Source organism: Prenolepis imparis, unplaced genomic scaffold (genome assembly GCF_030444845.1).
Source record: "Prenolepis imparis isolate NDT839.2.m4 unplaced genomic scaffold, iyPreImpa1.0 SCAF_9, whole genome shotgun sequence".
NCBI lineage: Eukaryota > Metazoa > Arthropoda > Insecta > Hymenoptera > Formicidae > Prenolepis > Prenolepis imparis.
The window spans coordinates 7765153-7777939 of NW_028141167.1; the positions used below are offsets into that span (position 1 = coordinate 7765153).

Sequence of the window (12787 nt, forward strand, 5' to 3'; positions counted from 1 at the left end):
GTAAATGACGTATAAGAAAGATTAAAGATAACTACTCTGAATAATAAATAGATTTAAAAAATTAAATCTACTGTAGCATAATTGAATCGGTAAAGTTAGCTCATTTTAGATAAACACAAGTCTATCAAATCGAATCGCTCTGTCAGTTAGATTGTTTAGAAGCCTTCGCTTTTGAACACCCGTTATCTCGACGGCACCGCCTTCTCGTTACTCTATTCGGTTCGTATTTCATTGGAAGTTGGCCTGCTCGTGTGGGTGGGATTAATTTGCGTATATCTCGCGATAATTGTGCGCATTTGCCCGTCTGAGAGAGGTCGTATTATTCTCCGGTTGTTTTGCGTTTGGTATTATCTTCTGCACGATTCCTTTGTTATGGCGATCAAACTTGAAATTTTGTACTCCGGGATTATTATATCTTTGCGTCTCGTTCTTCTGGATCTGGTGTTCGTTCACGAAATTGTATATTTAATGTCACTTCGCGACAACTTCGACAGCGCGAAATCCTGTGCTGGGATGCGCGCGTATTAACAAAACGGGTGTCCTATAATATTCACGGAGCGGAACGACGTGGGGGGATATGCATTCTGCATAACAAAGTTTAACTCCATAAAGTCCGTACTGCCAATGGAACTTTTCAAATCCCGTATATACAAAACCGGAATATATATATATCTACGTATTCTGTACATGCACATAAATTTTTCTCCAAGAGAAACTGACTTTGACATGCAAACATTTAGAGTTATTTTCTTGACTGTGCGTCATAGATGTGAAGATTTACGTCAGAATAAATAAATGTAATAATGAAACACTTTGCACGATCTCTGCAAAGTTCACGGTAGAATAGAAGAAAAATGCGTCCTACGTACAAAGTTGCATTTTATAATTTTATATATCGACTATGATATATATCGTATTTTGCGAAGTTTTATTTTCTAAAAAGATATTAATTAACGTGAGCAGATTTACGTCAACATGAAAAACACAAAAAAGCTTCGAATTATTTAGTACTTAAAATGATGAAAGTAACATTTTATTATTAATATATTTATGTATTAATATCAGTTAATTATTCTTTTAGAATTTTACGATGATATTTTGAAATCTTTTTAATCTTCTGCTGCATAATTATCCTTGCTGTAGCAATCTTAACTCACTTAGTTAAATATAACCGGTGACTTGCTTCCTTAGATGAAAAACTCTCGCTCAACTCTCATAAAGCTCAGTCCACCGACGTTTTCACCGTGAAAAGTCACGAACACTCTCGCACTGGCGTCCCGTCCTATTTCTTACTCCGTTAACCTTTGAAAACCTCGCCACAAGTTTCGCAATTAATTCCCCGATCCTCGAAAACGTTCCATCCCCACTTGTATTAATCGAAGCCGCTGCGCGGTTTGCAGATAGTCGACATCGAGGCGGCACCAAGGTCACGAGGGAGGAGCTGAGGTCATCGCGGCATCTATGTTGTGCGGCGAACTCCTGAACGGTGGCTTCGTCAGTGCCGGAGCGGTACCGGTGGTTCCCTACAGTCTCCCAGGACTCTGGTTACCCGGTTGCCTGCGTGCTACCAGTCCACGCCTATTGACCTCACCCTATCTGACCCTGCTGGCCGAGCTTCTGGCCGCGGGCCGCCTCGAGCTGCGAGACGATCTTCTGGAGTTGATGGATTTGGCAAAGAGGAGCCATCAGGCTCCGACTGGCAACAACGGAGCGCCCGAGCTCGACCTTGATCTCCACGCCGACGACATAGAAGAGATCTTCTTGGGTGAGTGCTATATATTTAATTTTCTTTGACCTCAAGAGAGGCCTAAATGCGTGATGTGATCAAATTGATAGGATAATTTAATAAGATAGGATCGGCGAAAATAAAATAACTAAGCGTCGTGTGCTGAACCGAAGCTGTTCTGTCGTAACAGCTGTTAACGAATCATTTGATACGTTTCAACGTCCGGGATGTCGAAATTGTAACACGATTGAGAACAAGCGAACACGCCCATCGCATTTTTATCCGAATCGAAGGTCTGGTCGACTAAAAGGATCGGAGGTCGCACATATAATGCGGCTGACGCGTGTCGTGGGTGTACACGACGCGATCCGTTGTCTTTTATTTCGAAAGCGTGCATTCCAACATAATGGTCGGGCCGTAGTTCACATTAATGGGCAATACACGCGGTCGTGACGACATCGCGAAAGTAGCCGTGCGTTGGCAGAAGTGAACGGCACGGAGTCTGTGCGATTACGTCCGCGAGTAAATATGTTCTCTTCGGCTATACATATACCTGATAATATCCCTCACTTTTCATGACGTGCGATCTGCGTATATACGATCCGATTTACAAAATATAATATTTCGGGAGAAGAAATAAATATTTTTTCAGTAAAATAAATTTTTAGTGAGAAATGTGATATCAATGTGGATTTAATTACACCAGATTTTTACTTTTAATATACTTTTTCAAAAATAGCTTTAAATATTTTAGCAAATTTACATTTTCATTTGCGAGATATCTCACACATATACACAGATATATAACGATGAATTTATGTCGCGATAACAATTTCTCGGAAAACTTGGAGAATAGGAGATATGCATTGCGAAATTACACAATCGACTCCCGCTAGTTTAAATTCAGCTTGTAAGTTAACGTTTGATAAACAATCTTCTTCAATATACGAGCTTAAATCATATATCAATTTCCGAGTAAATTATAAAATCTTCTAAGTTATAAAATCATTATTCGCGATCGTTACAGAAGAGCAAGAGGTGAATATTGGGGTGGGAAATAACAGCTGCCAGTAATTTGCGAACTGCACCAGTAATTCTATGTATATCGAATGATGAAATTTAACGTAAGACAACATTAATAGGGGAAAATCGTAAATGAGAAATTATTATATACCGCAGTATTCTTTACATCTCGGAAATTCGCTCGACTCACGCAAAGCATCGCGATTCTTATAAAATTCTCCCTTTTTATTCTCGGCAAGATTTGTAAAAGTATGTTTATGGATATGACGTTGCGAGATTTATTTTCACCGCTCTCGGGAAATATTCCGCGCTTGTGATACCTTGTTCTCCGAGAGAAAAAGAAAACAGAAAAAGAGAACGAGACAGAGAGACCCTCCGCAGAACGTTAAGGTTTTCCAGGACGAATCGCATCTTACGATCCTTCCTCTTAGCTCCTTTCCCGGTCAATTTTCCTCGTTTCGTCTTCCAGCTTCTGCTCGGGAGAGACCATAGAGGATCTTAATAAATCGCTCCACGGCTCGATTTTTTCATAACGATCGCCCAGAAAAATAGAGTATCGTTCCACATATATAGGTCAATTTTTTATACATATATCAAGTAATTATTTTTTATATTTTATATTTACACTTGTTCGCATTACATATCTCTTTCAATTATATTAATAATCGCGTTTGATCATTCAACGGTTAACAAATAATTAAATATGACTTGCATTAATTTAATGTTTCTCCTATTTCCAATAATTTTAATGAGAAATATCGTATATTAATTATCTATTAAGAGAAATTCTGGAATTTATGAAAACAAATCTTGTGAAAGATTAAATTATTTCGAAACGTGACGATTTTCTAATACAGTTACAGATATAAGTTTGTTCTTTATAACTGACCTTTTTACACTAGTGTACGTTAAAAATGAAATATATATATTTAAAAGTCGAAGAAAAAGAGAGGAAAAACAAAAATTATAAAAAGTTTAGTTACAAAGAATAAATCTTAATCTAATTTATAAATATTCTTACGACTGCTAAACCTAAACTGCGGACCTAAATTTTGCTAAATTTGCACGTTCCGCTGTAAATTACGACAAAATTAGTCTATATAGAAACACGTTACACAGATCTTGACACGCATGTTTAACTGAGTATTGGTGCCATTCCTTTTCGTATATCAATGCAGTATATCGACAGTTTAAAAGTCTATTATCGCGGGCAAAACCGGTGCGATCGCTTGTCGTCTGGCGGCAAAGTGGTTGAACTTTGTCGGCAGTACTTCGGAAAGCTGCCAGATCTGGCTGAGAGTTTTGGGGAAATTCTATTGAATTCACGGACTCACGAAAGCGAGACCCACGTCGATCATTGTACCGTTCTCCGTTACAGCTGCAAACTTTGTTCCGTTCGATATCCAGGCTTTTAAATTTGATAAAGGCTAGTAGAATGGGATATTCAAATTATATCCTGATAACAGATACAAATTTCTCCTTTTATTAACTAATATAATTAATCTAAATGGATAGTAAATGTATATTACGCGAGAGAGAAACATCGTAAGCAAAAAAAAGCTAAAAAAAATAAAACAAATTGACATAGAGAGAAGTATATTACGTTGTTCAATCAGATTAACTCTGAGCAATACGCGTTGCGTGCGAAAAGTTTGTTGGATCATAAAAACGGGATATTCACGAGTGTTTCCAGGAAACACGTGGAAAATTGCGGAAACAATCCGCGGCCGATGAAAATCTCGTCGTGGAAAAAATGAGCGCGCCGGATATTTCAATCAACTCGCCGGATTGCACGATATCGCTGCTCGAAAGTCGGCGTGATTGAATCGCTTCTGCCTGACTCGATTCTATACCGATCGATCGTTCGTTGATTTTCAACGACTACATATACAAATGGGAGAATGAGAGAAGGAGGGGGCAGGGGGTCGAGCGTTAAAAATAATCTGCGCGAGACGGAATAATCATATTTCACGATTACGTCGCGGCGGCGGTGACGGAGCGCGTGGAAAATTAAAAAACGAGGTCGAATCACCAGGATAGCCATCGAAAATTAGTTTTCGTATTCATTTGCTCGCCGAGAAAGTATATTTCATCGGCACGCGTGTGATGAATCACAACTGCCGGCATGCTGTGCAGTTACGCATTCACCCTTTCGAATAAACGTTTCAATCTGTCGCGGCCTGATCGGCCCTCACCGTTTCTGCTCAAGGGATGATAAAATATAGACGATATGCAGGAAGGGACAAATTGTAATAGAGAAAGAAAGAGAGAGAAAGGAAAAAAGAAAAGAAAGAATCGATTGATAGAAATATATTTTATCGAATCAAATAACGATGTCGCGAAATATAAAGAATGACAGGTGTAAGCTGAAATCGATAATATAAAATATTTTTGCATTACAGACTGCAATTTTTTTTATGGAATTAAAATTAAGCGTATTGGACAGCTTTGTGCGAAATATTAGTGATTTCACCGATAATCTTTATATATTTATTTGCATTTATCTATTTTTTTTTCTCGATAGATTGCATTCAAATTCTTATATAAATTTTCTTCGCGTTAATAATCAGCTCGTGGCGGAATAGCGAATATAATAAGCAAACGCGATAAATAATGCAGAGGGCCGTCGTCTCTCCTCTCAGAATAAACGTAGCAATCTGTCACGACTGCCTTTTTCTCTGCATCTCTCTTTTTAACCCCGACTAATAAATGGGAATACGTATGCCGTTCGAGGCGGGGCGGTAAAAAATGGGCGACTACTACTAGGATAGAGAATGGGTCGCGAAGGAAAATGAGGAAGGCGAGAGAGATGAAGACAAAACTCGACAATAGAGCGGATGATCCTGCAATAGCGGGACACGAACGTCGAGTGGATCAAAGGGAATAGTAGAGGCGAAACGAGAACAATGCTGTCCGGTATTATTTTCTATTTGTTTGCGCCAGACCGACCGCCCACTCGGAATCGCGGTGTTCATTCACTCCTGAGATTCACTATATCTCGACGCTACGCTATAATTTTCACGTTCTTATGCGAAGCTCGCACCGATGATAACATCCATCTTTGTATATTCAGCCTTTTTTCACATGATTTACGCTGTTTACAAGAAACGTTTCGTCGCTTTGCACGAGAGAGCCATTTTGCTGGCGCGACAAATAATTTATCTCGCGCGATCGTTTCTTGAAATACATGTATTTCAAACGCATCGGAAAGAATAATTCGATTATGCGATAAACGGGGATAATCGATTACACGAAGAATCGCTATCGGCGCATTCGACAGGATCACGAATTTATGCGTTACTATGGCAGCGCGGCTAAATGTATTTACTTATCCGTTTATTACGAAGCTCGTCGAAGTTAAATTTGGTTACCGGGTACTTACCCGGCAACTAACGCAAAGCGAATCAATGACCCAGTTTGCCCCGGCGCGCTAAATAATTTTTCGTTATTGATCGCGCGCTATTCGCTGACGCTATTATTTCGCGTTAATCGCGACTATAATGACGAGTGTCGCGCGATTGAAAACCCGTTGTCAAGGGCGCTTTAAACGCATTTTGCGTGATAGAAACTGCTTGCTGCTTACTCTGGATATGATTATTTATACATATCGGATACAGCAAATATTACAGAATTGAAACGTAAATTAGATATTAGAAATAAATTAGATATTAATTGAAAAATTTGCAATTTTAGAAAAATATAAATTGAGATAAAAAATTGTGTATAACAAGTCATTGTTAGACCGTAGCTGAAAGTGAAGTCGAATGGATGATGAGAATTTGATTTATGGTCACTATAAGAACAAACGAATCGTTTAGGAATAACGAGTACAACGGGGGCGAACCTTTCTTTCTTAGTCGCGCGGAAGAATTTTATCGGGTAATTACCGGCTTCTAGCCGTTTCGTCGGATTCAAGATTCAGCCTCTTTTTTCTCATGGCGCCCTCCAGTCCGTTTCCGGAGATCCAATGAGGTCTCCTCTTTTGTCGTTAATCATTTTTGTGCTTCTCGTCAGACTGTCTGACCTGCCATCTGGAAACGAAACTGTTCTTGCAATTAAGCGCATTCAAAGGAAAGATCTCGCTTCCTGCTTTGGGACACGTGTTTCCGTCGCCGTTTTCGATTTGCAGCTAATTCTTCGTCACTCCCGTCCTCACTGTTCGCCAAGCACTTGAAACAAGAAATTTCGTTTGCTTGAGTTTTTATCGATTCCCGTTTCTGCCGCAGTACTTAAATAGCGTTCGTTCATTATGCTTTGTTTTATCTTTACCTTTTAGTTAGTAGCATATAATGGCTCTTTTTAGTTTATACGCTTTTTCACTTGCTATGAAAACTTGAAATAGCTATCATTAAATGATTTTTTCTCTAATCTTAAGGATTAAATATTTCAATAATTAAATTTTAAATTAAAATTTTTTCCCCCGAAATAACTGTAGAAAAGATCTATTTTTTGTGGTATTAAAAATGTATTAGAAATAACCTAAAAAATATTTAATTTAATCAGTATTTATTTAAAAGGAATAAAAATAATTTTTATTCCTTTCGGCGATCGTGTAACAGAACAGCGGGAAATATAGGTTGAATTTTCGCGGTTGCATGAAAGCTATGAAATGGCGAAAATCACCGGCGGGCTTCAAAACAGGGACGGTCATGCAAATTGCGTCGTGTAGGAGCGCAGGTGGGCTTGCAATGCACGCGAACGAAGAAACTGCACTTTTTCCCCACAACAATTTTGCCCCGAGGTTTCTCTACAAAAATTCCGTGAAATCGTCACATTATATTTAAATTTTTTTCGAAAGCCCCATAACACATAAATTTCAAACGGCTTTAATGAGGTTGTTAAAGAAATCTATTAACTCTAGTTAAATTAAAACTGTCGGATACAATTTTCTTAAATGCAATTAAAATTATGATAAAAGAAGAACGAGCTCGGAATCGAATTGGATGCTATTAAGATAGTAGAATTCAGGCGATCTGGTCGTACGTGATTTTATCAACGCGATCCATTCCGTAGTCTATGGATAGACGCCAAACCTTCGATGTGCCTATTAATACAGCTCTTTGATCCGGACGGTTTCGAATATCGCGCATATTAATGTAACTCTCAAGTTGCAAATCGCATGAGCGAGAGAATCGAATTACCGAGTTGTCGCTCAGGATCGATGGCGGTAGGAATCGGGAGAGCTAATTAATGCCACCGGAAGGGATTAGCGACGATGTAATTTGGCGGATGTACCACCCCATGCTGGCAGCGAAACGGGGATGGCATAGGGGAGAGAGGGCTGAAACCTCGAAGAATCGGAATGCTTGCTGGGGGGATAATGGGGAGACCGGCTGATTAAAAGTTTGCTTTTTCCTTTCGGTTTTCTGTCGACCTCTCATTGCAATCCTCCGAATTGCCATGGCAAATTATTTTCCTTCTTCTTTGCCCTTGTCTCAAAAACGAAATAATTTTACCGGATAATTAGTCGCTCGTAGTACATAATACATATCCGATCTAATTTCAAAAATAATTCATATTGCATATAAATAGAACGTCATTCTTTGCGATATTCTATTATGAATAAATTATTATTACCCGAAATTTTATGCGATATAAGATTCGATGATAATTACAATGCTCGATGATATAACTACTTAATGATAACTACAAATCCAATATACGAGAAATCTCTTCTTCGATAATAAAGAAAGATCACATACGTTAGTTAAGACTTCGACAGCAGGAATTTAGCGCGATTTCGGTGGTTAAGAAGCAATTCCCACTGGATGAATTTATGGTTGCTCGGGATTAACACGGTCCGTTGCAATAAAAGTCACGAGATCTCCCTCTCTCCGCACCTGTAGCATCGTCTTTTACTCCCTGCCCTCTTTTCACCGGGAGAAAAAATTCGCTATCCGGAATGGTTATCTTTTACTCGCTTCAACTCGTTTCTCCTTCTTTCGCTTTCTTTCCTCTCTTCTCACTCTCACTCTCTCTCTCTCCGTCTCGTGTTAGTGAAAAGAAAATAAAGAAGGGTGACAGAGGTAGGCTACGTCGGTCCATTTCCTTGCACGGGGGATGGACGACACTGTCGGCATTAAACCACCGGAATGTTCCTGTTTTCAAGACACCCAGGTTGCCGCGCGTCTTAGACTTTTTTCTTATTTCTTTCCATCTTCTGGGTGTGTGAGATTCGAGCCGTTGCGACGTCCAAGATGGTCTCGTTGAATGTTGAAGAATTGAGAGAGGAAATAAAGTACAGAGAATTAAAAGAAAGGGTGTCTATATACCGCAAATTGTGGATCGTAGAGCTAAGTGATTATTCGAGCAATGATTATGGAAATTAAATTCCGAGATTTTCGGCGAAGGAAGGTTCTCGCGGCTGCTGGAGAAACGCGTTGGAATGCGAGATCGTTGAACTCGTAAACGCAACTTTACGACTGTACCTGCGTAATCCAAAGCAAATTGTTGCAAAATTCGTGTCTTAGACGACGTAATCTTCATCACTTTTTTATTAGCATTCCTAGCGGCGCATTCCAGTTTTTTCCAACTAATTTAAGTGCAGTTTAATTAAATTATTAAACTTACAATTTTAAACAATTGTTTCACATACAATCGCATTATGGAAATGCACGTAACGTTCTCAAATACTTTTTCCCTGACAAATCAAGGAAGTAATAAAATAATCGAGGTGTAATAAATGAAGTAATAAAATAATTTAAATCTTAATCTATATAAAATGTATTATTCACATTGAATCGGCAATTAAATTAGAAACGAAGTCGTTTCGCGAATGATTCGTCGAAATTTCCCACGTGAATTACGGAAACGCGAGCTTCGCACAAAAGTGCATACATAAATTACATTGCGGCGAACGGCCCGTTGAGTTCTTTTTTTTTCGATTGCACGTGACCCATGTCGCGCCGGGAAATCTCAAACGAATCTTCGGTGATTCGCAGACCGGGATATGCTCACTGGAAATCGTTTATCCAGGGTTTAATTCGATTCCATAGCACTGTCGTTTCCCCACGCGGAATCCGCTTCGCAAGTACTGCATGTCGGGATTAATGACTCGACGTTTCGCTCCGTTTTCCCTGTTTTCCTCTTCCTTGAAAGCAAATTAGATTGCAGATCATGTCAAGCTCTTTTTGCACCTGTTCTCTGTTTTTTTTTTATCTTTATTTCATTTGAAGTTTCTACACTTTTTTGTTAAGTAAAATTTGTTTATGAAACATATATTAGCATTTAAAGCAAATTATATTACTTAATTTATTTCTCTTAATTATTTAGTTTTTCTTTTCTTCTAAAATTTTGTTGAGGATAATTAATTAAAATTGTAGATATTACTTTCTCTCTCTCCTCTCTCGCTTTCTCTTTTAATGTTTCCTTTTTGTTTCCTTTATGCGCTTGTTCGCTCAAATTACATTTACAAGAGAGAGCCGGTAGGCAGAAAATAAAAGGGAAGAGCGAGGAATACCCGAACGTGTCGCTAACGTAATAACATTTCAATTCGAGAACGGAAATTGCCGGAGGGCACGACAGACCATCCCTCGCACTCAGAGAATTGACCACTCTCTCTCTCTTTGCGTCCCCTGTCTCTAATGTCCTGACTTATTTTCTCAGTGAATGTACTGTTTCGTCAACAGTGTAAAAGAAAACAGATGAAAAATATTTTAAAAACTAATCTACTTAAAAAAGATAAAATTTAGTTTATATAAAGTAATATAATGTATAATGGCATATCAATTATATTTGGAGAGACTTTTTAATTCGATATTTATTCGCAAATGCATCGCTTTCAATTCCAATCCAAGATGCCGACGCCCTGAAAGTGAACTACTCTGCTCTAAACGCGTTCGTTGCACCCTCCGGCAACAATCATTTCATTAATCTGCGCCGCGCGAAGCCGGAATAAAGGGATGAAGTGCGCCCGCGCGATTCGCGATACAGACGACTGATGGGAAGAGAGAAACGCGGAAACGGCATCGAAACCAAGCAGGCAGTGCATTCGAGGGTCGACGGATTTTTTTTGCTTCCATTTATTTAACGAACCCCCATCGCGTTCATGCAGACTGGGAAGGGAGCCGCGGTGTGGATTACGAGGATGTGGCACTTTTCAGCGATGGGGAAAAAAGTGTGTCGCATTAATTAAAAGCGACGCTACTGCTGTCGTATTCGCCGTCGTCGCCGAACGTAATTACGAGCGCTGCACTGCACGTCGATTTATATTCGCTTCCTACTTCCTGCAGCAACCTTTTTTTTTTACTTCTGTATCCTGCATCCCCAGCTTTTCAGTCTTTTCTTTCTTGCTCGGCGACGTAGCATTGCGCCGCGAAGAACGAGCCCTCGGTAATTACTCGAAGCAGATGATGTCGAAATTTTAATGAAATTGACTCGGCGAAGATGCCAGAATATTGAACGATTTTAAATACGACCTCGCATTTCATCGGATTGTGTCATTTTCATCTTATTCATTTGTTGATTATTCAATATGTCGAATGTTTCGCGGTGATGGCTTTTAACAACATATGGAATAATTTGTTATATTGAAATTTTTTTCATTTTGCTCTCCCATCTCGAAAGCAAATTATATTTTAGTACTAAAATGAATAAGTTTTATTTAGAGATGAATATGCATTATTTTATTTTACAAAACTTTGTCTACAAAACTACCGTCCCTCTTTGTAGCGCAAATATAATATAAATATTTAACAAAACGAAAGAGATGACGATGAAACAAGAAATATTCGTAACTCGGTGTCGTCGGCTCTCTCTATGTGAAATATAAATATAATAACTATTTCTTTCACCGCGCAATCTTTTCCACTAAAATAGAGAAAAAACTTAGGTTGTACAATTTTTTTCACCAAATATATAAACTACGTGCGAAAACAGGAGAAGAAATGCCGTGAAACGAGTGCCTCGTTTTCTTTTGCTCTATTAAGATCTGGCTCCATTCGCACACCACTCACGTTTTATTCCCTTTATGTAGGTAACCTGAGGTAGTTATTCACATAAGAAACACGCGGAATTATTAAATTTATTTTTTCGCCAGGATATTATCACGTAACATTTATTTCACGTTTTTACGTAATTTCGCGTTTCTAAATTTTGCAAGAAAAAAATCAACGAAGTGATTCTGATTTTTGCCTGTGAATTTCACATTTCTAACATAGATATATACATATATGTATATAATTATAACGATGAGCTCTTCTGTAACTTAAAAGAAAGAGGCCCATACACACAAAATATATTTATTGAAACAATGTTTTATAGTTTTAAAAACGTTAAAAAATATTTTTAGTCATGTAACTTCAAATATACAAGATATTGATTCCCCGAAATAGGGAACCAAGTTTGCGGAGCACAACTGCAAATCTTGTTATTACAATTATTAACAGCGTCACGTGCAACGGACCTAACAATCGGCGTACTGACAAATTCACGAGCAAACAGAGAACTTTTTTGTCACGGTGTCATGTGCATGCACGTAGTTCGCAGTCATACGACAATGCTCGGCCAATGATTTGTGCGGGTCATTAGGCACCGGTTGTCATTGGCGTGGCACAGACAATAATATGTAGAATAATGCACGATATAATGCCCGCACTGCATTACGATTCGCGGTTCTCGATTCATTCATCGCGTTTATTTTGTCGCGACAAGTGGGCAATCGTCGCAGTCATTAAAATTTTATCGGTACATTGTATTCGCATTATCTATCTTTGAATTCATTACGCACATCAACGAGGATACATTCGTCAGATTAATCGTCCCAACGTGAGATTAACGCTTTTGAAAGAGCAGTAGTTCTGATTTTTCAGTTAAATGCAGATTTATTGGAATGCATTTGTGCGTGGCTTTATTTGCATGCGTATTCAAATCAATTTAGATTCATGTTATAAATCTTTTTACGCAAAGCTGTTTTCAATGAAAAATAACTTTCAAAGTTTTCCACTTGTGATCTTTTTTTCGCCGTCAAATTTTGATTTATTTCTTATATACATATATATATAACCACCCTGTAAACACATAATATACATACATACACGT

General features: G+C 38.5%; 1 protein-coding gene across 1 annotated transcript in view; it reads left to right on the forward strand.

Moving 5' to 3' along the window:
- LOC145940355 (protein Fe65 homolog) overlaps positions 1 to 12787 on the forward strand; it is a 151191-nt gene that overhangs the window by 44162 nt on the left and 94242 nt on the right. The window contains exon 3 of the mRNA XM_083045412.1: positions 1401 to 1765. Within this exon, the coding sequence (XP_082901538.1) occupies positions 1462 to 1765 (304 nt within the window). The 5' untranslated portion in view covers positions 1401 to 1461. The remainder of the gene's footprint in view (positions 1 to 1400; positions 1766 to 12787) is intronic.